Source organism: Carassius auratus, chromosome 14, assembly GCF_003368295.1.
Source record: "Carassius auratus strain Wakin chromosome 14, ASM336829v1, whole genome shotgun sequence".
NCBI lineage: Eukaryota > Metazoa > Chordata > Actinopteri > Cypriniformes > Cyprinidae > Carassius > Carassius auratus.
Genome location: NC_039256.1, coordinates 31,995,628 through 32,023,161, shown reverse-complemented (window position 1 = coordinate 32,023,161; position 27,534 = coordinate 31,995,628). Strand labels below are relative to the sequence as shown.

The window sequence follows — 27,534 nt, the reverse complement described above, 5'->3', positions numbered from 1 at the left end:
CAGCGTTCTCCTCCAAACACTGTGTGTCATGTGCTTTGATGTAAGATAGGGCCAGCAAACTCTGTGTCCCTCTGTCCCACACACATAAGCTCATTTTAAATATGATGAAACATTACAATATCTATATTCTATAATATCTATATATCAAGCCTTCTGAAGCCGTACTATATATTTGTGTGAGGAAAATACACAAATTAAGATCGAGATCATCTGTTTAATTGATAAAAAAATTTTTTTTGATGCCAGATTCATTCTGCCGAAGATTAAAGCAAAAAAAGACAATACATAAGCAACATCACAGTGAAAAACACTCCTTTAGACATAAATCATCTTCCATATATTCCCACATTCACTGAACCTCTGAACTGAATCAATCCGATGAATTCATAATTCAGATAAACTTATATTTGTGTACGTTAAAAAGATCAAAGGCAGAGGACGCACAAATTCCTTTTATAACTCATTTTCCCAGAGTGAGTAAAACAGATAGAGATCCTAATTCATTTTGATTTCATTTCTCTGGAGAATAGCGCTTGGATTGCATGTCATAAAGCATGCATCTGTCTCCCCGGGAGCTTTCCTTCACGCTTGCACGAGAGTCAGAGGGAATCAGTCACGTGGGATCTGTGTGTCTGCTGATCTCGAGATGGTACAGGACTCTAGAATCGTGAGAGTGAAGATAAGGCTCTTATCCTGATTGACAGCTGTGACCTCCGTCTCCGCCCATCCGCCGTTTCCATGACAACCGCAAACATCCCATTCATCCGGCCTGACAGGGGACCGTCGCTGTGTGTGGCCGAGAAGTATCAGCAAATATGATTCACTGAGAAGAATCTCTCTCACACACATAGAGAGTGTTCCTCGGACGTGATTCATGAGCCAGTCATTAACCTCCTGATCTGTGACTCATTAAGCCATTAATTGTGTTCAAACATTTAAAATCTACAACACAGACTGAAGGCAGGAGAGATAATGACCTCCAGTGGAGCGGATCAGCTGTTAATAAAGCAGTCAGCACTGCGTATGGGCGTGGCCTCAGTGCAGCTCTTATCCAATCAGAGAAGAGAGGCGGTCATACAAGAGTCATGGAATGTTTACAGAAAAAAAAAAAATATATATATATATAGTAAAATCAAATACTCAAATACATAATAATTAAATATTGAATAAAATATAAATAAATACATAATTACATTTAAAAAAAGCAAATAGATGAGTTATAAAAAAGATAAATTATCACTAAATAGGTTAAAGTAAATAGTAAACAAATAATATATGATTTTACAAATAAATAAATAAAAATAATAAAGCATGAGATTAAATTAAATTAATAGACATTTGATATAACAAAAATAAATACATAACCAGATTAAATAAATAAGCAAATAAAGTAATAAATAAACAAACAAACAAATAAATTATAAATAATTACAAATGAGATCAAAATATAATAAAAAATTTGATTAAATGACATAACTAAACATTAGATTAATGCAAAAAAAGGACTAAAACAAAATAAATAAATAAACAATAATAAAGATGTTTATTTTTTAAGGGTCTGTGTTATTAAAGTGCCCTATTATGCCTTTTCGACCTTTCATGCAGTGTGTCATGTAGCTGTACGTGAACATAAACTATCTGCAACGTTATGAAGTCAACAGTGCACAATAAATAAAGTTATTGTCTGTCAAAAAAAAAAAAAAAGAGTCAGCTCACAATTGCATAAACCTGTTGTCAGGAATTTGAATCTTATTCTGTTACGGCTCTACATCACAGAGTAACACATTTGCATAATGTCTGCACACGCTCTGCTGGATGCAGTCAACTCATCCAATGATCAAGCAATCAGCACTGCATGTGGGTGTGGCCACCGCACAGCTGTTGTCCAATTAGAGGAGAGCAGGGGCGGGACTAAGTAAGAGGCTGGAAAAGCACAAGAGGCCGATACAAACTCCAGCGATGGTCATCACATAGATCACATTTACAGCAGCTCCCCAGCCAAGCTCTCGGTGGAGAAACGCCTGTCAGAGTAAATCTGCAGCTTCTCTAATGGTCTGGACCCCAGCAGAATGAAAATCATGTTTATCGCACCGCTGAGGAGAAACGCTGGTCTGTTCAGGGCCGTTTACTGAGATCACGCTGTGTTTTGCTTAGTAGTTCATGCTGAAGGTTGTTGGTTTAAGGGAGCAGCTATAATCGCTCTGGGTGAACTGAGGAGGTAAAGTGGACAGAAGAGACGGATTAAACACCAGCTGTGTACGGATATGTGTCTCCATCGTTCACTTGTGATCCGATCAACCAAAACACATCTCAATACCAAGTCTAAACAGGGCCTAAAACAACTAAATATATAATCAAACATGATATTAGATAAATAAATTACAAACACATTAATAACTAAACATTAGAATAAAACAAAGTAAATGATTAGATTCAAATAAGTAAATAAATGAGTGAATAAAATAGATAATAATAAAAATAATTAAAAGTAAATAAATACAGCACTCCAAAAAACATCATAATGTATTCTAACAGAAACAAAACCCTTTTCCAAAGAACATTTTAGGGATGTGGCATTTAGAAGATTAACCCCCCGTGTTATCATCACTCTGGGTGGAGTCGTGAAACAGAATTAATGATGTCATACATCTGGGCGGAGTCATGTGACACGGAGAGAGTCCAGTGATGGACGACAGCAGAGAAACGAACAGAAAATGAAAGGAAAAAGAGAAATATGAGTGTGTGACAGATGAACACAAAGCACACAGCTCCATTTCTCTACTTTATCTCTTAGATGTGTGAAACACACACAAACACACTCATCTATCTGTCAGGAGAGAAGGAACCCAGTGTGAGAAACGACTCATTTTGGCCCAGAGCTTTAATCAGGTCATTTGCATGAGTTTCATGCTCTGGATCTCCCGCAGGCTGATATTTACCACGGTATTTCTGGCAGGGGAACTGTTCTGCTGCTCAAGGACAAAATCACAATGAACCCTGTATATTTTCTGCTCAGCTAAAAGACTTTATCTCCTCCAGTGAACTGCAACAATCCCACTAACCCTGAGACAATCCAGCTCCAATCTCCTCCAGACGTGTCTCTGCACTCACAAACCTGATGAAAACTGATGAAGCCGCTCCACACCTGTAAGTGCAGAGTGAGCATGATCACGCCGTCTGTAAGGTCACCGGACCAATCAAGTCTCTGCCCTTTACAACCGAAGCCTGCTTCATTTGCATTTCATGGATTTGAGACAGAGACAGAATCAAACCACGTCTACAGACCAAACTCACTCACACTCAGACTTGTTTCTTACATTAGTTGCAAACTGTCTTTTCAGTCTTGCTTCTATTTAACCATCTACAACTGCATTTTCACTGTGAATACAGATCAGTTTAACCCTTTACAATTGCATTTTCTACTGTGAATACAGATCAGTTTAACCCTTTACAATTGCATTTTCTACTGTGAATACAGATCAGTTTAACCCTTTACAACTGCATTTTCTACTGTGAATACAGATCAGTTTAACCCTTTACAACCGCATTTTCTACTGTGAATACAGATCAGTTTAACCCTTTACAACCGCATTTTCTACTGTGAATACAGATCAGTTTAACCCTTTACAACCGCATTTTCTACTGTGAATACAGATCAGTTTAACCCTTTACAATTGCATTTTCTACTGTGTATACAGATCAGTTTAACCCTTTACAACTGCATTTTCTACTGTGAATACAGATCAGTTTAACCCTTTACAACCGCATTTTCTACTGTGAATACAGATCAGTTTAACCCTTTACAACCGCATTTTCTACTGTGAATACAGATCAGTTTAACCCTTTACAACTGCATTTTCTACTGTGAATACAGATCAGTTTAACCCTTTACAACTGCATTTTCTACTATGAATACAGATCAGTTTAACCCTTTACAACTGCATTTTCTACTATGAATACAGATCAGTTTAACCCTTTACAACTGCATTTTCACTGCGAATACAGATCAAATTAACCCTTTACAACCGCATTTTCACTGTGAATAAAGATCAGTTTAACTCTATACAACCGCATTTTCACTGCAAATAGATAAATTTAACCCTTTACTAACTGCATTTTCGCTGCAAATACAGATCTATTTAACCCTTTACAACCACATTTTCACTGCAAATACAGATCTATTTAACCCTTTACAACCACATTTTCACTGCAAATACATATCTATTTAACCCTTTATAACTACATTTTCACTGCAAATACAAATGAATTTCAACATTAACATCTATATTTATACTAAGTAAATTTAACCATTTATAAGTTCACTGCAAATACAAATCTAATCAACGTTTTACAACCACATTTTCATTGCAAAGACAAGTGTATTTAATCATCTACAACAATTTTTTTATTAATAATTTGCTTACAATATTTGTCTTTTCACTCTTGCATCTGTTCAACTGTCTGCATGTATTTTCACAGCAAAAACAGAAATAAGACTAGTTTTAAAAATCACTAGGAGAGCAAATGCAAAACTACTTTTCTGCAGATCTCCTGATGTGTGCTAGTGTGTATGTGAGTCACGTTTGTGTGTGTATTGATTGTGCAGCATGGAGTTAGGCAAGATTAAAGCAGGCTTTCTCAGGTGTGCGGTCTCATGTGAAACATGCTCGCCAAACCAAAACAGCCACATCAATATCAAGCTTCGGTCTCATTTCTGATCTCATCTGACTGTGCTGCTCTCAGAGCTCACTGGTGCAAAATCAGCTTTTTAAACATGCTTCAACATTATACAGCCTTCAGCTGTCTACATGTAAACATTTAGTGCTGTTTAAGTCGATTATCACTAGTACTAGTGCTGATAGAGATGTGATTAAACCTCTAAGAATGAGTATTAAAACTGGCCATATTGTAATTACTTTACATAATCAAATTTTAATTATATATAACAAAAATATAAAATAAATCATTTATTAGTACTGTAATACTTTTATACTGTAAAATATATATTTTAATAGTATAAAAGTGTTTAATAATTATTATTTTATAATGATAAAATTATTAATATAATAATATAAAAGAATAACGTTTATTATTAAATACTTATTTTTGAACAGTATAATTATTACCATAGTAATATAGTTGTTAATTCTTTATTTTACTAATGAAACACTATAATATTGTTAAAAATGAATAATAATGATAATTATTTTAAAACAATAGTGTAATAATAAGTTTATTTATGTTTTAATTTTAAAATAAAAAAATATATATTTTTTGAAGATCATTAGTTAAAATAAAAATAACAATAGTAAAAAAGTAATATATTTTTAATATTGTATTTAATAATGATAATAATTTTATTTTAGAATTCTTCTTTAAATTCACATTTATGTATGAATAAATATATAATAAATATTTTTACAGAATAACAGTATTCAAAAAGAAATATATTTTAAATATTTTATTTAATAATACTTATTTTCTTTTACAATTCTACCGTAAAACAAAATTATTATATACTCACATTTTACAGTATAAAATTATGTATTATTCTATTTATTTAAAATTATAATAATTATATTTTACAGTTGTAAAATGTATTTTTAAAATTGTTCATTAAAAAAATATTATTGCTTTATTTATTAGACTTCCACTGAAAATGACTAAAATATACATCATCAGAGTATCACATATTCTTCACAGATTGTGTTTGTATTTATTGTGCGATCTCATCGTGCCACAAAGAGCTTTTCAAATTAACATTCAGCTCGAAACAAGCATCTGAATCTCATTAAGCCTCTAATTAAGGTGCATGTATAAGCCCAGAGACGTTAGTGAGACATTTGTGAACATGTCTTAACTCCTAATTCTGCTTAATGAATGCTGATGAGGCGTCAAACCTGTGGATGACAGCAGAAAGGCATTGTGGGAAATGTACGATTAGTGTTTATCCACACTCGGTCACTGTGTCAGACCACCGACCATATGTTCTTCAGCGACACACACACAGAAATCAATCTCTGTATCTCATCACCGTTATCAGCCGAGCTGCTCAGACAGCAGATGAGTGGTCGGCTGATCTGTTGCATTATGGGTAGCAGAATGAATATATTCAATTCAAATCACTCTTTATCAATTCAGCTCACAGAGTCATCCATCATCATTCTGACTCATGAATCAAATCTCATTAACTGCCGCGTTTCCACCGAAATTATACTAGGAACTTTCTAGGAACTAGAAATAACAAAAATATATTACAAAAAAGTTTAATTAATCCTGTTTTTAAAGTCTGATTTTTTACATTCCCTGTAGATTTTCTGCAATTGTATTTTTTCTGTCTTCTGTCTTGTTTTAAAGAAAAAATATATAAACATTCTTAAATCAAGATGCATTTACTGTCTCTGAGAAACCTAATTCATTACAAGAAGTTTTTTGTTTGTGTGTGTGTGTCTGTGTGTGTGAAAACACTTAAACCAACAAATATAATCTTGTTTTCTCTTTGCAGTTTTTTTCTCACCAAGCTGACAGATCTGGTTTTTTGTGGTTTAAGTGTAAATTATATATACTATAATTAAACCATATAAAACGGTTGTATCCCTTCACAAGATTTAGATTACAGCATCCAAATCATTTTACAATGCATTTATCACATGTTTACATTGATCTCTTTTTTTTTTTTTTAATGAGGGGCAAAAAACTCAGGCTTCATTAAAAATATCTTAATTTGTGATTCAGAGATCAGATAAAGTCTTATAGGATTGTCTTGACATGAGGAGTAAATGATGACAAAATGTACATTTTTATTCCTATAATACTTATTTTGCTTCTCCAGTAAATGTATCTTGATTTAAAAATAGAACTAATAAAATGCACATATATTATAAACAGTATAGTCTGTCTGGGTAAAGACATGAGTTAAGAACATGATTTAAGCAGTCTCTCATTAATAACACATTGTTCATTTTGATCAGAATCTTGGACAGTGTAGCTTTAATTGTGAGGCGTCCCCAGCGCTGATCCTCACACAGAACAGAATGTACTGACTCTGTCTTACTCTCTTGGGCACACAGAGACTCATTAGTTAGTTGTGGTTAAGCAGACATGTCCAGCGCTCATTAAAGCCGTCGTCCTCTAGAGAACCAGCAGATTAAATATCCTTCTAAAAGGACACAGTGCTAACAGATACTGACCATCACACGGGACGAAATCTGCAGCTTCTTATCCAGAATGAAAGAGACAGTGTATAGAAGTGGAACCAGCCCATCAACAGTGAACAGGAATAAACCTAATACTCCATACGGCTGCATTTCAATGAGATTCACTGTGAAATTTCTACTCAGATGGGAATGTTCTCAGAATGTTCTGCTGGGGTTATTTCAACGTTATGAACAAACATTATCCAGTAATGTGAATAGAACGTTCAGTCGAAGTTATTTGGTCTTTTATTCTATTTTCAAAACATTAGCACCACGACAACTTTATATATCATTCATTAAATGTTTTATTTCTGAAAAAAAAAAAAAAACAGTTGGATGTTCTTTTAAGGTTTTTTTTTTTTTTTTTTTAATGTTACTACTTTATTTAGAATGTTTAGAGAACATTCAAAACTAACGTTTCCATAATGTTTGCAAAAAAATAAATTAAATGTTCCTTTAACATTTGCTGATCCAAGAAACATTTAAAAAACATTTTTAAAACTTGACATAAATGAATGTTAACCTTTTTAACCACCATCTTGTAAAATCACTTCCAAAACCCCCCACCAGACATAATAAATAAAAAATAAAAATTCCAGTGCATTTGTGGCTGTTTTGGGAAGAAAAAAATAAACCGCACTGCAAAAAATCATTTTCATTATTTCTTTTATATTTTTGTATTGTTTTCCGGTACAAATATCTAAGCTTAATCTTAAACTTAAATCAAGATACATGTACTGGAGAACCAGAATGACTTGATATTAAGTTTCGTTTTATGAAAAAATGCATCAGAATTAAATGAGTTTTTGCTTAAAATAAGAACGTGTATCTGCCAAAATGGTCATAAAAAATCATGTTTCTCTTTTAATTAAACTTATTTTCTTGACCTGATTGGCAGATATTTGTTCTTATTGTTTTTTATTTTATTTAATTTTTTCAACTAACAAGATTCAAAGAATGTTATATATTTGTAACGGAAAACAGTAAAGAATCATATTTGCAGTGCACTTGTGTAAACATGATTCACACTTACATTTGAGTGTGTTGAAGGCGAGCTGATACGCTGATCGCTGAGACGCCTCGTCCTTGGCCACCGGCAGTCTGACCTCTGACCTCTTCCCGTAGCTGATGAGCCTGTGAGCGGGGGGCTTCTCCAGGTGTGTGCTCTGAAAGATGGCGGCCGCGTGCAGGTAAACCCGGTCTGGACAGACGGGACTCTCTTGTGAAGCGCTCCGGAGCAGAGGAGGTTCTGCGGGAGCCGGATCCAGCAGAGAGAGATGTTTGAGAGCCGAGATCTGAGAGCCACGCTTCGATGAACGACGCGCCACCACGCTTTTCCTGACCATCCTCTGAGACACACACAAAAACACATCGCATTCATAATCCAACACTGCAAAAAACATTTCATTACTTACTATTTCTGTCTTGTTTTCCATTATATAAAAAAATTATTCGTTTAGGTCTTGTTTTCTAAAATAAATATCAAAATTAATTTAGTATGATGGAAGATTATGGTTTCTGTCTTGGAAAAAAAAAAAAATAATTAAAACAAAAAAGTTTGGACTTTTTTCATACAATTCTAAGTTTATATCTTGAAATTCTGACTTTTATTTAGAATTATAAGAAAAAAGTCTTAACATTTTATTTAATTTTTTATTTTATAATTTTTTTTTATCCTAAGGCAGAAAAAAACTTTCCGACTGTATGCTTAAAACAAGAAAAAATATGCGTATGGAGTAAGACAAATAATTTAGTTTTATCTTTTTCTGAAACCCCATTGCCAGATATTTTTTACTAAATTTTAATAAAAAAAATTCAGAAATCAAAACATAATATTTTAAGTAATTTCTATACTAAAATAACTGTATCTTGATTTAATAATAATGTTTAAATATCTGTGAAAAACATTCTATTCTCTAATATATTGGCAAACTCACTTTTCAAAATACTTTGAATTATTACTATAAACAGAAATATTTAGAAAATCAGAAAAAAAATATGTTTAAGTACTTTAATTAATTTGGTGTGGTAATTCTATAGTTGCTATGGTAATATAAACAAATTGCTTTAACCAATACAGTACTGAGTTTTCTACAACAATAAGCTACAGTTTACTGTAGTAAAAACTAAAGTATACTACAGTATTCATTACAGTACTATAGTTAATACTTTGACATAGCATTCATTAATAGTGTTGTGAATCCTATAATAGACAGTATACTACGTTTTACTACGGCATGGCTCCCAAAATCATTATTCTCAATAATCAGAGCAGAGATATTCAATACAAAACAATCCGTGTGAAACTAAACAGAACACCAGAGTAACTGTTCATTGATTAATGATGATGATTTACTGTGTAAAACACTTTAACATGCTGATAATGTTTAATGTTGATTACTGCAGAACGCTGTTTACATCTTTCCGATGTAAAATAATGACGAAAAGACGTTACTCACCGGAAACTCTCAGTCCTGAAGGTCTTATGAAAACATCGCTGTTTCTGTGAGAGTCTCCACGAGCAGAGGAATAAATCTGCGTCTGTTGGAGAAACTTGAGCGAACAAAAACAGTCCGGAGCTGGAGGAAGAAGTTTAACGTCGGATGACGCAGGCGAGATTCCGTCTCCATGGCGACGGGAGATGCTTTCATCGCGCGCTCTCAGTCACTGGAGTAAAAAGATCAATCACAGATTCATATAAAACATCAAATAATTACACAAAACCTCCGGGCACGCGACGTTTAACTGATTAAACCAAAAACAAACAAAAATCAACGACAGAAAGCGGGTCACCACGTCATGAATCAATTCAAATAAAAGCAGTAGTGTTTTCTTCAGAGGTAGTTTGATCTGTGAGGATCTGCTGCTGTCTGCTGGACATGAACAGAGCTGTGTGTGTCTCATCACATTACACACAGCTGCTGAGGACACATGCAGAAGAATATCAGGGTCAACAAACTCTGAGATTGATGACTGAACCGATCACATTCACCGAACCAGCAGTTTATTCAGTTACCCGTTTACTGTGGTGGATTACTAGATGCACTCTGTAAAAGCGTTCTTTATTCACTTTAACCATTCTTAAATAGATTTTACATCTAAGGTGATCTGTCCTTTACCAGCAAGATTTTTTTTATTTTTTATTTTTATATTAATTAATTAATTAATTAATTAATTTTTGTTTGTATTTGTCTGTGTGGCAAAAAGTAGAAGGTTTTAAATTTCAGTGTGCGACCAAACAGGGTTGCTAGGTCCCAGAAAAAAAAAAGAAAAGAAATAGAAAAGAAACTTAATGAAAACTATCCAAATGTCCTCCATCCAAACATAGTTGACGCACGTCCTGATTTTGCCAAGTCCGATGTGTTCCTAGGTCAACATATTTTGTTGACCCTGGAACAACATTTTACTCCAAAAATATATTCTTAACCATATCCCTACACCTAAACCTAACCTTAACCATGAGTAATCCCTAAAATCAGAGGAAATGATAGATGAATGACACTGATGTACAAGCACCAAACACTGATTTTAAGCATAAACTTCACAAAATCTATAAACTGGTTCTTCAAATCTGATTGGTTAATCACAATGTTGTTCCAGGGTCAACAACGATGTTGTCCCAGGAACATGTCTCACTTGGTAAAATCAGGTTAGGCATAGTTGACAGCTGCGACATTCCCATAAATGGCTTAAAGGAGCCCTACGCTGCTCTTTTACAAAATCTTGATTTTGTTTTGGGGGTTTAACAGGCTCTCATACTAGGTTGTTCAAGATATATAAATCTTTCACATATTTTACATTATTATAACACCTCTCTCTCCAGTCTGGCATGAACAGCACGAATAGTTCCTGTGACCTGTATCAAATAAAGGCCCGCCTTCTGAAACACAAGATGTGCTGTGATTGGTTAGCTGGGCCAGTCTGAGCTGTGATTGGTTAGCTGGGCCAGTCTGTGCTGTGATTGGTTAGCTGGGCCAGTCTGTGCTGTGATTGGTTAGCTGGGCCAGTCTGAGCTGTGATTGGTTAGCTGGGCCAGTCTGAGCTGTGATTGGTTAGCTGGGCCAGTCTGTGCTCTGATTGGCAGCACTGGTCGGGAAATATCATGCCCTTACTGCTGCCAGCTTCAGTGTAAATACTGCATCAAAGACTGATTTAAACCCAGATGATTGTAACCAGTCTAAGCTCGTGTCTCTTGAGAAAGCTAGTGTGTCTCTGAAATAGTGATAACACTCACTGTCTTCTCTAGGTTTGCTCAACCAGGACTCGTCCCATTCATCAATATGATGTTATGCTTAATAGTCAGATGCATGAACTAGGAACTTACTAAGTGAAATCATCCATAACCAAGAGGCTATTATCTCAATAAAAAAATAAATTAAAAAAAAGAGTTGATTTGCCTTTCAAATATGACAGTATCACTCGTCTGATCTATGTGTCTCTATTGCCATGAAAAGGCGAATCAAAAAGTTAAAATAGACAATTACAACCTTTTTTTTACTGTAAACTCCGGTCAACTTAACATAGAACTGTAGGAGACAAATAAAACATATCAAATATATATTAATTGATATATATGAATGAACAGTATAAATACTTTAAAGCATACTTTTACACAGTTGTGATGCACAATGTTTTTGTGGAACCATGATAAATTTTATTTTCCAGGATTCACAGATGAATAGAAACAGCTTTTATTTCAAAAATATTTTTTTGTAACATTAGAAATCTATTTACTGTCACTTTTAATCAATTAAATGCATCCTTGATAAATAACAGTATGAATCTCTTAAAAGCATAACATTTTTTAGCATAAAAAATTATCTTTGAATGGTAATGTATATGGCGTTTAATTTAGGATTCCTGACATTAAGATCTCCACACACACACACACACACACACACACACACACACAGCGTGTAGGTCCATCCCATGATGTCCACAAGAGACCAGTGGACGGGTTAGATACCAGATATCAGACTTTATTCAGCATGTCCCTATTCTAAAGGCTAGGTGGCGCTGTCTGCAAACTTTTTAGACACTTTTAGGACATCCTGACAATGATTTCCACCAAATTTGTGCTGATAAGTCTAAGCATTTAAAAGCTAAAGACAGCTAATGTTTTACAAACATTATTAAAATTTTGTTTTTACACTTATTAAACAAGTTTTTACACTTGCACATTATTTAAATGTTATTTGTAGGTTATTCTAATATTGTGAACAACATTTTCTCAACTTTTTTTTTACCACTTCCTATAATTCTTGAATGTGTGTTTATTTAATGTGAACCAGTGTTAAGAATAGCTGAGATACCATTATATTTTTAAAGATTATTTTGAATTAGTTTTCATTTTCATATTTTCAGTTTTCATTGTATTTTTCTTAGTTTTAATAATACTGTTCGGTTTTGATAAAAAATAATCTGAAAGATATCTTTCTTGTTTTAAGCATAAACTCATTTCATTTTGATACATTTTTCAGAAAACAAGAATTAAAACCGTCTGAATCCCAGACAAAAATATCCAGATGATGTGTCATTAGTAACCTTTTGGAAATAATAATTCCTAAATTTTTTTTTATTTTTTATTTTTTTTATGGTGCGTCACAATTGTGAGCGGTGGGATAATGTGTATAAACATATTTCTACAGTCAAAAAATGGTTAGATATTTTTTTAAACAGTTTGATTACGTTCTAGGGTTACTATTATGCATTAATAATATATAAAATAAAAATAAATAAATAAATATTACAACTACAATAAGTGTTTTTCAGAATTGTTACTTTTTTGTAAAATATATCATCAGATTTTCATATCAGTGCTACCAGTATTACAACATCAATATTGCAAGTTATTTGTAACATTTGAGCTTTTAATATAGTGCAATATTTTATCATTGCAACATTTTATTGTCATTTTCACTAACAACTGCAATTAGATTTGTTATCCCAGTGACATCAACATTGATCAACATCAAAATATTTACTCATTATATGACCACACTAAAGAAAACTGAATATCGTAATTCCTCAAATAAAAGCCGGGGCCTTTATTTACCTGAACTGCAGAAGGTAACAGGCTTTTATTTGAAGCAGGCTTTTATTAGAGGCAGGCCTTTATTTCCAATTCCATCTGTTTGATACGTAATTGTTTTAAATAACCCGTTTTAAATTGGGAGTGGACAGAGATCATAAAATTAGCCCAGAATCAGTTCAGAATCAATCACCAAAAGAATCAGTTCGGTTCAGACGCGCTCTGTGTCAGTCTGCTTCACGCTGAATCACGCATGCGCAGTATCATCAGCTCCTCAGAAACGCTTCTCGGTTCAGTGTACTGGTGATCCGAAAACCGATGCAACCGGTTTCTTGACTGGAGAACAAGATTTCCCCCTGGCCTTTATTTAAGACCGGCCTTTATTTGTCTGTGTTGACCAGAGGCCCGGCGTTTATTTGACTACCGGTTTTTATTTGAGGAATTACGGTATACATTTGATTTTCTAACCCCCATATCTTGAATTTGTGATCATTCACATGCATTCATAAATGCATTTAAATACACCGAATAATGCACAGACAGAACGCACTCAATATGCACACGTGCACTAGTATGACTTCATCATGTAACTTTACATTAGCCTAGATGCATGCACTTTTTAGGCACGATTTGTTTAGTTTTTCAATATACTTGATACTGTTTAAAGGCACATCATTAAAACAAAAATACGAGTTCATATATCACACCTAAACACGCTTGGAAAACATAATTAGAACTAGCTACTAAATTAGTTCAAAATGCCTATCCATAAACAGCTATGATGAAATGATTCGCGAACCCGCAACAAACTCCCGAACTTATTCAAATGATTCGCGATCCCCAAACTGACTCAAATGATTCGCGATCCTGCTCCGAACTCCCGAACTGATTCAAATGATTCGCGACTCCCAAACTGACTGAAATGATTCGCGAACCCGTTTTGAACTCCCGAACTGACTCAAATGATTCGCGATCCCCAAACTAACACAAATGATTCGCGATCCCGCTACGAACTGCCGAACTGACACAAATGATTCGCGATCCCCAAACTAACACAAATGACTCGCGATCCCGCTACGAACTCCTGAACTGATTCAAATGATTCGCGACTCCCAAAATGACTGAAATGATTCGCGAACCCGTTTTGAACTCCTGAACTGACTCAAATGATTCGCGAACCTGTTTTGAACTCCCAAACTGACACAAATGATTCGCCATCCCGCTACGAACTCCCGAACTGATTCAAATGATTCGCGATCCCCAAACTGACTCAAATGATTCGCGATCCCGCTCCGAACGCCCGAACTGATTCACGACCCCCAAACTGACTCAAATGATCCGCGAACCCGTTTTGAACTCACAAACTGACACAAATGATTCGCGATCCCGCTACGAACTCCCGAACTGATTCAAATGATTCGCGACCCCAAAACTGACTCAAATGATTCGCGAACCCGTTTTGAACTCCCGAACTGATTCAAATGATTCGCGATCCCCAAACTGACACAAATGATTCGCAAACCCGCTACGAATTCCCGAACTGACTCAAAATTTTCACATTTTCCCAGGCCTTTATTTAAGACCGACTTTTATTTGTCCGTGTTGACCAAACTAAACTACTAAACACCTTAAAGATAATTTGGACCAAAAATCTTGTTATAGCTTTAGGTTAACATGATTTTAATAGCCTGTAGGTTTGGTATTTTGCCAAAATAAGGGGCATCATACAAAATACGTTATTTTTTATTTAGTACTAACCTGAATAAGATATTCCACATAACATATGTTTACATATAGCTCACAAGTGAAAAAAACATTCATAGCTAAATTGATAAAAATGACCCCGTTCAAAAGTTGATTCTTAACACTGTGTTGTTAGCTAAATGATCCACAGCGGTTTTTGTGTTCAGTTATTCATGAGTCTCTTGTTTGTCCTGAACAGTTAAACTGTCTGCTCTTCTTTAGAAATTTAATCCTTCAGCTCCCAAAAATTATTGGAAAATTAAAATTTTCTCTCTCACTATACATTATGCTAATATTATATACTCAGAAGGAAAGTTTTTATGAATGCAGAAGCTGCAGTCAATAAAAAACACAGATCATCCAAACATCACATGCTCAGCCATGAAACTGGTGTTTATTTCACTTTTCCACAAAGCAATAATAAATAAAGGCATTGCCACATTGCTTAAATTTATACAGACTTTAATAGCTTTATTTACAGAAGAACTCTCGTCTTTTATTTATTTGTGTGTGAGGGTTTCTTCCTGTCTTGACTGTTTGAGATTAACATCTATGAGTGAAGGAACCATTGCGAGACTGGAGTTTGGAAAATGTAATCATAATGTCTTCCCAGATAAATGACCACAGTGCTGATTGGGCGTGTGTTTGAGGGGGCGGGGCTAGAGTCAGATTGCAGAACCAATCTGAGGGAGATGATGATGATGATTATTATTATTATGAGAAAGAAGGAAAAAAGGCACATTCAAACCAAAATTAATAAACGAAAGAAGAGAGAGCAGAATATATAAAGGAAAAAAATTGTCATTTTACCCCAAAATTTTCCCTCTCTCTTGTTGTTCCAAACCTATGGAAGCCCATTTCTGCCACGGAATAAAAAACTAAGGTGATAGTGATTTTTTTGAGATTACATCACACAACAGAATTTTGAGACAATGACAAACTCAGAATTCTGAGATATAAACTCAGTGAAATTGAAACTGAATTATGAGATGAAATTAAAGAATTTTAAGACAAACTCAGAATTACGAAATATAAACTTTTGAGATACGACTCAAAATGGAACTCAGTTTAGAGGAACTGTGAGATATAAACTTAAAATTGCAATGTGGAAAAAATAATTCTGAGTTTACATCTTGCAGTTATGACTTTTGTTTATAGACAATGTATTGATTAATTTTTTTCAAAAAGCTTCCATACCAATCTGCATTTGTGCAAGGAAAACGTGTGGAGGTTTTTACTGCCCAATCACCAGCCGACGTTCTGTGTACAGATACAGAGCAGCCTGAACATCCAACTGAAAGTCTCCCGTGGAAGAAATAAAGTCAGACAAGTTTAGAACAACATAAAGATGACGCCATTTTCACTTTGGGATGAACTGTTCTGAACAGAGGAATGGTAAAAGATGGATGAAGAAAAAGAGATTCATGAAGATGAAGGTAGTGTGGATTGTGTCAGATAAGGTGCTTTGGCCCCTCAGGTTTGACTCAATTACTAAGCAGCAGTTCTGTCGCGGTCTCCACGTCCCAGGATTTCGACGACAACGCCGCTATCACTGCGTTCTGAGAAGAAGAGAAGATCCAGACGTCAGTGATTCTGAGTGGAGGAAATACTTACTGCACAAACTGTCATAAAATCACAAGCTGCATCACAATTACTCTCCTTCAGAATAGTGTGCAACATTGCAACATCACAGCACACACACAGAAGCATGTGCATATGTTTTTGGACAAATATTTGGAACAGAAATGCTACAGAAAGAAAAGTTGGTAACAATTATTTTCCAGCTTTGATAAACTGCAATAAATGTTATATACACAAATATATGGAAGAAGAGTACAGGTTGTGAGCTGCAAATTCAAAATTATGAGATAAAATTATGTTGCAATTATGTTTCCTTTTTTTATTTTGTAAAACAAGCTTCAATGTGTGTGTATTTACTCACTTTATCAAAGCCCATGGCGCAGAGCTTGTCTATTTTGCGAGTGTATTCTGGGCTGGAGACGGGAGCTCCTGCGTAAACATGTGACCAGAGTCGAGCCGTCTGTTTGAACATCTGTGGGTTCTGTTTATACTGCCAGACAGGAAATGAAGAATGTTAAAAGAGGAAGTGACCAAATCAGACTCAAAATATGCTTATTTATATTAGCAAGTCATTTTATGTTTTTTTCTAGTAGAAACTATGATGGTATATATACACTACTCTTCAAAAGTCTGAGGTTGGTAAGTTTCTTAAAAGGTTTTTAAAAGTCTCTCTTCTGCATGTACTTGATCAAAAATATAGTAAAAATGTGAGATATTATTCTGATGTAAAACAGCTGTTTTCTGTGTGAATCTGTGTTAAAGTGTAATTTATTTCTGTGATGCTCCGCTGTATTTTCAGCATCATTCCTCCAGTCTTCAGTGTCACATGATCTTCAGAAATCAAACTTTGTGGAAACCGTGATACATTTGATTTTTTCAGGATTCACAGTTGAATAGAAAGCTCAAAAGAACAGCATTTATTTGAAACTTTTCATCAGTTTATTGCATCCCTGCTTAATATTCTTAAAAAATAACGGGAGTGTACATCTACATTACTGCATGTTTTGTTTTATATTTTTATTTTAAAATGAACATTCAGTTCATTTAATCTTTGCCTTTTGGAGTGTAATAATCACATTAGAACACATCACAATTCCTTTATATCAAGCCGTTTGTTAAGATATGTAAGGCTTTTAATGACCTTTAATTTGATCACACTACACTGATATTTTTGCACATTCCCAACACGAGCCCGAAGCATCTACCTGATTGGCCACTACAGCGTCCTGTGGGTCATCTGGTTCAGCGGCGGCCAGAAGAGCCTGTAGTGACAGTAAAACTGTTCGGAGGGTCATCGCCGCTGCCCTGAAACACACACAGCTTCAGCTCCGGCTCCAGCGCTCGCTGCGGTTCACTTCTCTACTGTGAGATCTTACCACTGGTCCTTCAGGATGTCCAAACAAATGGCACCTGTTACTGAGCTGATGTTGGGATGCCAGATCTTCGTTATAAACCGAACCTGGAAAACATCAGCGGAGAAAGGCATAGTTATTTAATTGTCATTTAAAAGACACATTAGTCAAAAATAGAGGTGAATCTTAGGGATTCAGTTTAAATTCAGGGAGTCACAATGTGACAAAATTATTCTTGATTCATCAAAATTTTAAATTAGGAACAAGTTAAGACAGATCGTTGCCATATTTTGTTTAACAAATAAAAATAAGAAGTAATTTCTGTGCAAAAATATTCATGTCGCAAAGTTATTATAGTTAAGTAAAACTAAAACCATAAAATAAAAACATTAAACCATTCTGATTTTACAGAATTTAACTGAAATGATATAAAATAAAATATAAAGAAATTTTAACTTATTTTATTTCATCTAGCTGCCAAGGCAAGATTTCTATTTTAATTTTAACTTTGCGTCCTAAAATAACTAAAATTAATTAAACTAAAATAAATAAATAAAGACTATGTAGACACAAATAAATTAAATAAAATATAATAAAATTACAAAAACACACAACAAAAAACAAGGCAACATTTCTCATTTTTGTTTAGTTTAAACTTATGTACTAAAATAACTAAAACCAACTAAAATAAATACATAAAAATGTAGAAACTGTATAGGCATGCTTAAAATATTTATATAAAAAAATAATAATAATTGAAAACAGAAAATCTAAAAATACAATCTAATTCAAAATATCAACAAAAACTATTATAGTATATCAAGGATACTAAAATTACACTGGCTTGAAGTGAAATGTATATAATATATAAAGTGTTATCTTTGAGATGTTGTAAAATAAAGCTTGTCCAGGCTTTTCTGTCTCGCGAAGGCTACTGAGTTTGTACGAGGTCTCCTGCACGTATCTGTATTTGTGTCCTCAACACTACCCTAATATCACAAATCATCTGAATACAGACCACATGTTTAACTCAAACCCAGTTTAACTAGACATTAGAACATCATCGTCTCGTTACTCACCTTAGGTGGATTAAACGGATATGTCTCTGGGATTTTTATTTCTAGCTGATATCTGCCACCTGCAAAACATGACAGAAAGTCAAGCAAAATCAAAGCACGATATAAAATCAACATCATACCCCAGCTAACGTTTTGCAAAGATTCACAGTAAATTATAACATAAGTGCTCTCTGAACATTTAAAACATCCAGTTAAAAAAAGAACAACAACATGTTTTACTTGGCTATGTCAATGTTACCGGAACATTCCATATTGTAACCGTACGAACATTCCAAGAATGTTACTTTTGAATGTTCTCTGAACATTCTGAATGACTAGTAACATTTAAAAACATTTCAGGAAAGAACACTCCATGAATGAAGTATAAATAATGTTGTGCTAATATTTTGAAAACAAAATTAATGACCACATAACTCTGAGGGAACATTAAAATTAAGAAGTTTTCAGAAACACACAGTCAGCGGTTCAGAACAACATCTTTTCTCTGACCTTCATAAGGCGTATCTGGCGGTCCTGCGATCTCCCCCTTCAGTTCTGTGAAATTCTCATCCACTAAATCCACCTTGATCTGGTTTTTACTCGTCTGTGAAAATAAAGCGGCAGAACAATTAGTCAACAGCTGACATAGTTCACGTTTAAACTCATTCCACAGAATTCTGCCAAAATGAGAGCATAAAAAGTCTGGATTGAGGTTCCAAGGTTGGGAACGCCAACATTTAATTAATGTTAAAGTTAACATTTGAAATTTAAATGGACAAAAAATGGACAAAATCTAAAATCAAGAGAACAAACTTAATAAACAAACCCAGAATTACCCTAAAAAACCTAAACTACCAATAACAAACAAAAACAAAAACAAATGCTGTATCTGTGGTACAGAGATGGTATTATATAAATCATTTTAGGAAAAGATCATGTAATAAGGTATTTACATTATACTCCTTTGTACTTAAACAAACAAAACAAATACAACGTGATATTGGTGGTTTTGGTACAATGGTAATTCTATTGTATTTTTATTTTATTTGTGGTTGACAGCTGTGCCACTTCACAAAGTCACACTGACAGCTTATTACAGTGTGTTATACCCAATTTACACTTATAATTTAATCAGTATTTATAGGGATCTCATATTTAGATGGTAAATACAAATAATTTGTGCTTAAGTTTTAAGGTTAAAAGTTCCACACAAAACTCGATACACACATTATCGCACGTATTCGGTCCTTTTAAACAAAATGCGTGTTTGTACAAATCATAATAACACTTGAATTTTATCATCGTCGTGATTTTTTCGATGCTACACGATGCTATCAGACCACAATCTCGATAAAACTTAAATAAAAGTTCACAAATCAGCCAGCCTGCATAAATGATCCCAAATATTATCAGTCGTTGGTCTAAATCGATGAGAAAATGTGTTTGTTTATGAAGCTAGCTGGCCTTCAGTTAGCACGCAGCTAATCATCATTCACACTCAGGACTTTATTTATAACAGCATAAATACACAGGAACACACATCAAATCACTGTATCAACACAATAAGCACTGTGGAAACGATTAAACAGGCACATTTAACGTTAGAGAGCAGAGCTGTGATGTGACTCGGATCGGGGGATTTGGATTCGTTTAGCAGTGCGGTTCGGCCCGTCGGGACAAACACCCCATAATATTCCTCAAACCGCTCATCTGATAAATTAAACACACATTAAACTGCATTATATCAATGCACGAGTCTAAACAGCTGCATCGGGTTCGGTCCGGATCAGACTCATCTCACGTGAATAAATGCACATGTGTTTATCATGATGAAGCATGATTGATTGACAGCTGTCATGTGAAACGCACGTGTGTGTCGATGTTAAACGCACCTCTTCGCTTTTAACGACCTCTTTAAACTCCCGTTTGATCCGCTGGACCGCAATGTTGGCCATGCTGTTCACACACACACACACACACACACACACACACACACACACACACACACACACACACACACACACACACACACACACACACACACACATACACACACACACACACTCTCTCTCTCTTTTTTAAATTCAGTATGTAGCCTACTATCTTGCCATGGCAATTGTTAAAATGCATTGCCAAAGCATAATGTTTACATTGAATCTAAAACAGATACATGCCCCCCCCCCCTAATGAATATTGAAGTTGTGTTTTATTGTTTAATATTTTGCAGTCAGAGCAAAGTATTTCAAATGTTGGATGAAATGTCTTTCTAATGGGATGATAGTAAGAGCATCTGGTTCCCCATGGTCTCTATTGTGAGAGGATGATTGCTCTGTACCTCCTCATTTGTCTTCTCATTATTTTTTTATTTTTTTTTATTTTTACTCTCTCTGTGCAATATGGTACAGTTTATGACTTGTACCTTGGATCAGTATTGGCTCCTGATTGTCAGCACAGCCTTTAGGCTACAGCATTACATTAATGCCCTTAGCTCATTATAATCTATTCCCAATTTGAATAAAAAATATAGTTTTTCATGCCACTAATAATGAAGGAATGAAGCATTAATACAGTGCTAAATACCCCCTCTAGTAATAATTTCATATTAATTTCATAGCATTATGCAGTTGTATAAATGTATTAATACTACATTTAAACATATGACAAAACCTATGACAAAACATTCTTAATGTTTATGAAATATTCTTATAACTTTATTAACACTTAATATACTGTCTTATAACATTGAGAGGAAACATTCTAAGATCAGAATTCTCTGAACGTCCTTATGATTCAATTTTTACTTGATGTATGTATTAAACATTTTCACAATCTTTTAATAACACTCTAATCGGTGGTTAGGTTTAGTCAAGGATTTCTGTTTCTCACAGCTGCCCTACCTGTTAACTATTAGTTGTGTTGCTCCTCTGTTAATTACAAAATATTTGTGGATTTGTATTAATTGTTGTTTGTTTTGCATTTGGATGAAATTTTATGGCGTAATTTCGGTAATCTGTGATTTTATTATATGTTCGCCAATGTTTTGGATTTAACGAGTTGAAGTAGGTTTTGGGTCGTAACACGTTATGAAAAAGTGGAGTCATTGTTGTGGTTCAAGTTCATCATGCCAACAGTCTAGCGATGATAAGACTATCTTGATCATTTTTCAGCGAGTCATGGCTCATTTCACTTTGTTTTGTACCTGCTAAAGTCACTGGCAGCTTTAGAAAACTTTAGCAAATAACATGTAAACAGCAGAGATACAGCTTATATAATGCATTTTAATGATGCCAAATGAGACAAAACTGACAGAAATTATTCAAATTTAGTTAGTGATGTAGGTATCAAATAGTTTTATTTTTTTCTGTCTGATCATAAGTCTATTATTTTTAACATAGCTGTTTGGAACCACACCCTTCCTTGGTCGGCTAGTGTACTCGCTCTCTTAACTCATCCATATGTGAACATCTTTTAGATGCATATTTTATTTCCCCTATAACTCATGAAATAGAGTCTAACTGTCTTGAGCTAATCCTGGCTAGTTAGTTAATACGTTTAATGGGCTATGTTCAAATAGCCTATACTTAATGCTGTTGCCCCCTTTAAACTAAAAAACCTAGATGTTGTGTATATCCTTGGTTTAATGATGAAGGGTGTTCAGACAGAAACGGAGTCAAGTGGAAAGAAAGTGGAAGAATGTCAAAGAGTGTTTAATTCACTATCCAAAAACTGTTAAGATTGCAAAGGTAAATTATTTTTCTAATCCTTTTGCCCAAAATGCTCATAGTCCAAAAATATTATTTAATACAATAGTGCACTAAGTCCAATGTCTGATTTATATCCAGATCCATCTCTTGCCTGTGAAAACTTTGACGTTTTTTACTGACAAGATCGATGTTATAAGATCATGTATTGTTCCCTCCTCCGCTACTCAAAAAAAATAAAAAAAATACAAATAAATCTTGATCCTACAGTTTTAAATAGTTACCGTCCCATTTCTGAAGTACTGTTTGTATCAAAAGTTTTGGAGGAGGTTGTGTTTAATCAGCTTGTCATGAGCCAGGTTTGATTACTCTTGTTTTTAGAGCTGTAGTCAAGTCCAGCTTTGTCAAGTCCAAGACCAGGACTAGTCGAGACCGAGTCAAGAACGAGTGCAAAGAGGTTCAAGTCCAAGTTAAGTCCAAGTCCAAAAGTTTCGAGTCCAAGTCAAGACCAAATGAGAGAAAAAAAAGGATCCTCTTCAAGATCACATACTTAACTACTGATAATGTATGTGATGGGAGAGACAGCATATCTCCTATTCTAAGAAAATAATTTGACATTATTATTTGTAATGATCAAAAAGCAACTCTGTTGGACAAGGGTCTCCAAACTAGATCCTGGAGGGACAATGCCCTGAAAAGTTTACCTCTAACTGGCCTTAACACACCTATCTGGAAGTTTTTAGTGTGTCTAGTTAGAGCTTGATTAGCTGGTTCAAGTGTGTTTAATTAGGGTTGGAGCTAAACTCTAAAGGACACTGAGTTTGGAGCTGTAGGGTCAAATAATTTTTATGTAATTTATTTACATTTTATTTACTTTATAATGCTGCTGTTGCTGACATTATGTCTGGGGTCAAAAATTAAGATGCCTTGGCGCAGCGCACACAGACACACACACACACACACACAAAGCTCTGGATATGACGCATGTGCGTGGTTAAGGCTGAAAGGGATATGTTTGGTTCTACTGGGCATGCACACATAAATACAGCGAAATATTTGCCATACTGTACTAGGGCTTTCATAGACTAGTCGAGCGCTGTCGGAAACAATCGACTACTCGAGTAGGCATTAACCGTAATGCATACAAAGAGTGCAAGTACGACGTGAATTTTAGGATTACAATATCAGGATCAGCGCAATATTATACACAGACCTCTAAAGTCACGGGTGTGAAGTGAATGAATGTAAACTTTATGAATGAAAAGAGCCCAAATGAAACACTGCATTGCTGTTGCCTCTTCTTTTTTTTAAAAGGCAATGATATGATACTAATGAATGGAATAAGCGCAGCGCACTCACCAAACAAACAGCCGGGCGTCTCAGTCTCTCAAAAACCAAACCAGTTCTCTCTCAAGAGTAGGCTAAAAATCAGGGTAGATATAGATACATTTTCTATTTGACCTACATGTTTGCATCTTTATCTTTTGCTGCTTTGCACGGCACATGCACATTTGTTTAGTGAAGTTCACTAAACATTAAGACTTCTGCTTAATGAAAATGTGCGCATTGAATGGATTCAGTCATGTTCAAATGATCACTAAACGTTTGTTATGTCATCTCTTTGCTTGCATGTTAAATATTATTTTACAAATTACAGTTTTTCTCAAATGCTAAAACACATTTCACAAACGTTTCCTCCATGTTCCCCAATGTCTAAACACAACACCCTTTTCTAAAGTTACATAAACACAACCACACCTTCTCACTTCAAAACTCAAACTTTCACACCAAAAGAGCAGCTCGAAGCTTTCAAAAATGTAAACACTATACACATCATTACACACTACAGAAAAACAATTGAAAACTACAATGCTCAATTTGTGAGAAGGTTATTTGTTTCATAACCAATACACATTTTTAGAAACTTTACAATAATGGATGTTCTTAGATCTCTGCAGAGGATTAGGCATTTAGATTTGGGAGTTTCATATGAAGAGTATAAATCTATTCTGCATGTACACTACTGTAACACAACTCAATGCAAAAACAGAATCTATTGCACACAACAGTACTCTTGAAAACATGATCAGGGTGTGAAGATTATTTTTTTTTTTACTTTATTCACACCACAATCACTGTGCGGCATCATGTCGCTGAGCTGCATCGGGCCACATCACCTCGTCCACATCGCAGGCTATATTGTCTCTTGCCAGGCACCACGGGAAAACGCCCTGAAATGGCGAATCCATCCTTGGAAGGCCTCCACTGGGATGTCAACACAGGCCAGCTCCATTGCCCTTAGGAGGTTCTCTCTAGTGTATGGTTGTCTGTAATAAACCTTTCATCTCCACGATGATAAGAACTCCTCTATAGGGTTCAGGAAAGGGGAGTAGGGTGGCAGACAGACGTTTAAAAAGTCGTTACTGTTGGTGGTTAACCACTCTCTGATTTGGTTTGTTTTGTGGAAGCGTACATTGTATGTATACTTACTTGCACATACTCGTAACGTAGGTCTTTGTGTTGCACAGAGTTGCACTCAAAGGGAACCCTATAGACCTGTTTCATCCGCATCTTTTGGCACTGGAGAACTCGGTCTATTGTGGCCAAGCTGACATCAATGCTCTCAAAGTTGACATTATCGGCAATGACTTTGTCTCTGATCTCCCAGAGTCTGATGAGGTTGTTCTCACAAACCATATCCACAATGAGGGTTTCTTGTGCCGCTGTAAATATGGCAACCCTCCCACCTCTATGTGGCATTCTTTCAACTCTAAAGAAAGAAACATGTTTTGTCAATTGACATGTTTTACAATACAGTAACAACTGATTTGAAACCAATAGACTACTTTCACAGGCTTGTAAAATTGTATTGTGACAAAGAAAGCAATAGAGTAAAATTCCTGTTGTGTTGTCTGAATGCCCTGATAATGGTGGCCATGGTGAACCTACTCAGGTTTGGACGGACTCGTAGTCCTGCTTCATGCAATGGACAATGACATGATCAATGACTGTTGCTCGCATATCGTCCGTAATGATGGTGCAAGGTTGTCTTGCTCTCCCTCCTGGACCTTTTCCTCTTCCTCATTGGCTTGCTCCTCTTCCTCCACTGATTTGTACTCCTCTTCCTCGTTGGCCTGCTCCTCTTCTTCCATGGCCAGCTCTTCTCCCTCCTCTGACTCAAATTCCTTTTCCCCTGACTCTGCCTTCATCCAATGTGTTTGTTTGGAATCTTTAGCAAACTGTGCACTCTGAACTTGCTTTTATACATGTGGACACAGCATTAGCAACAAGTGTCTTAAATTTTGAGTTGTTGTGTGCAATGAATGACGCCAGGTGTGTTCATTGTGTTCAAATATTGCTGACTGTGGCAAGCATTTTGCATCACATGAGCTTTCATTTGAGAATATGAGCAGAGTTCTTTTGCAACTTGTGTTTTAGTAAAAAAAAATGTGTTAAGATTTATGAGAATGGAGGATTGTGTTTTGTGAATTGTGTCTTCATGTGAAATGTGTTTATGATATTGGAAAATGATGGCTAGATTTAGTAAATTTGTTTAGACAACTGGTCATTTGGTTTAGAGGATTGACTTTTGTGTTTTAGCATTTGAGAAAAACTGTAATAATTATTTTAGTTTAACATGACATACTTGTTAAGTGAAAACTATAAAAAAAAGATAAAAAGTCATAACGGTCTTATCAAGTAACTGTGCGACGTTGTATCTGAATGCATTTACGAAAATTATTTTGATTGTTACAGATACAAATACAAATACTGGCTGTTACATGAAAATTTACATATGAAATTGTTGCATAAGGCTAAAAATTAATAAGCGTTTATTGATTAAAAAAACATATTTAATGTGTTTTCTTTTACAATAGCATGAACCACGAGTAGTCGAGTAACTAATTATTTTTTTTAATAAAAAATCGACTTGTAGAAATCAGTTGTCTTGCAACCCCTATACTGTACAACATTAATTAGTATTTAATTATTGTAAAGGGTAAGTTTAAGGCTAAGGTGTAGACATAAATAAAATACAATTTAACAGGTAGAAAATTTAATTAGAAACATCTAAACTTTTCAGAACGTAGCAAGTGCACCGCTGCTCATACACATCCTTTCCTGTAAAAAAATATGCTAAGCCTAGATGGAGAAACAGCTGATCATAGCTGTACAAGTATAGCCATTTATTATAGAATTTATTAGCAGAGCTACTGCAAGGGTTTTTTAGTGCTGGAAATCCATTTATTCTTTGCTGAAACTTCTGCGTTTTCATGGAGAGCAGCAACAGCAGACTCCAGGCTACAGAGTCAATCGCGACATCATGCAAATGATGGTTTTGTTTTAAAGAAGAATTTTTTTTTTCCCTGGACTCGGTCGAGACCAACGAGAACATTTGGCGAGTCAAAGTGCAAACACCAACGAGTCCAAGACAAGTCCGAGATGATAGAAAAATGTCTCGAGTGAGTACTACAGCCCTACTTGTTTTTGGGTGTCTTTAAATTTTTAATTTATCATTGGTTTCAGCTGTTTACCACTGCCGTTCCTGCACCTGCGCACGCACCTGTTCTGTTTCGCCATGCTGATTGCGCTGCCTACTTCTCCCTGTTCTTTGTTCTTGTCTGTGTCCAGGAATTGTTTAATGTGAATGTGACGTGCTTCTCACCCTCTCGCTTGACGCAGTTTTTGTGTAAGCAGCTATTATTCTGAGTCTGGCCACTATCTGTCCGCCTGGACAATCTCCGCTGGTTTATGCTTCATTCCAGTTGGTTTACACTTGAGTCGATGATCTGTGACTCACGAAGCAGCTGTATGATCCTTAGTTATCTCTATTGTGCCTGGCAGTTTGTGTGTTTGTTTTTTGGACTGAAT

At 35.1% G+C, this 27,534-nt stretch overlaps 3 protein-coding genes across 5 annotated transcripts in view; 1 reads left to right on the top strand and 2 right to left on the bottom strand.

The window, feature by feature from the left end:
* LOC113114368 (putative methyltransferase NSUN7) overlaps positions 1 to 9,947 on the bottom strand; it is a 31,842-nt gene extending 21,895 nt beyond the window's left edge. For both annotated transcript variants that reach the window (XM_026281283.1, XM_026281284.1), the window contains exons 1-2: positions 9,656 to 9,947; positions 8,230 to 8,545 (exon numbers count right to left, since the gene is read on the bottom strand). In XM_026281283.1, coding sequence (XP_026137068.1) covers positions 8,230 to 8,542 — 313 coding nt within the window. In that variant the 5' untranslated portion in view covers positions 8,543 to 8,545; positions 9,656 to 9,947. The remainder of the gene's footprint in view (positions 1 to 8,229; positions 8,546 to 9,655) is intronic.
* Positions 1 to 27,534, top strand: part of LOC113114360 (uncharacterized) — a 575,280-nt gene that overhangs the window by 239,333 nt on the left and 308,413 nt on the right. The window lies entirely within an intron of this gene.
* On the bottom strand, positions 15,338 to 20,999 carry LOC113114422 (ubiquitin-conjugating enzyme E2 K-like). The gene is made up of 7 exons (XM_026281360.1): positions 20,854 to 20,999; positions 19,472 to 19,565; positions 18,983 to 19,041; positions 17,928 to 18,010; positions 17,757 to 17,856; positions 16,913 to 17,041; positions 15,338 to 16,529 (listed from the first exon to the last, which is right to left on the bottom strand). The coding sequence occupies exons 1-7, from the start codon at positions 20,914 to 20,916 to the stop codon at positions 16,455 to 16,457; spliced, it is 603 nt and encodes a 200-aa protein (XP_026137145.1). The 5' UTR covers positions 20,917 to 20,999; the 3' UTR covers positions 15,338 to 16,454.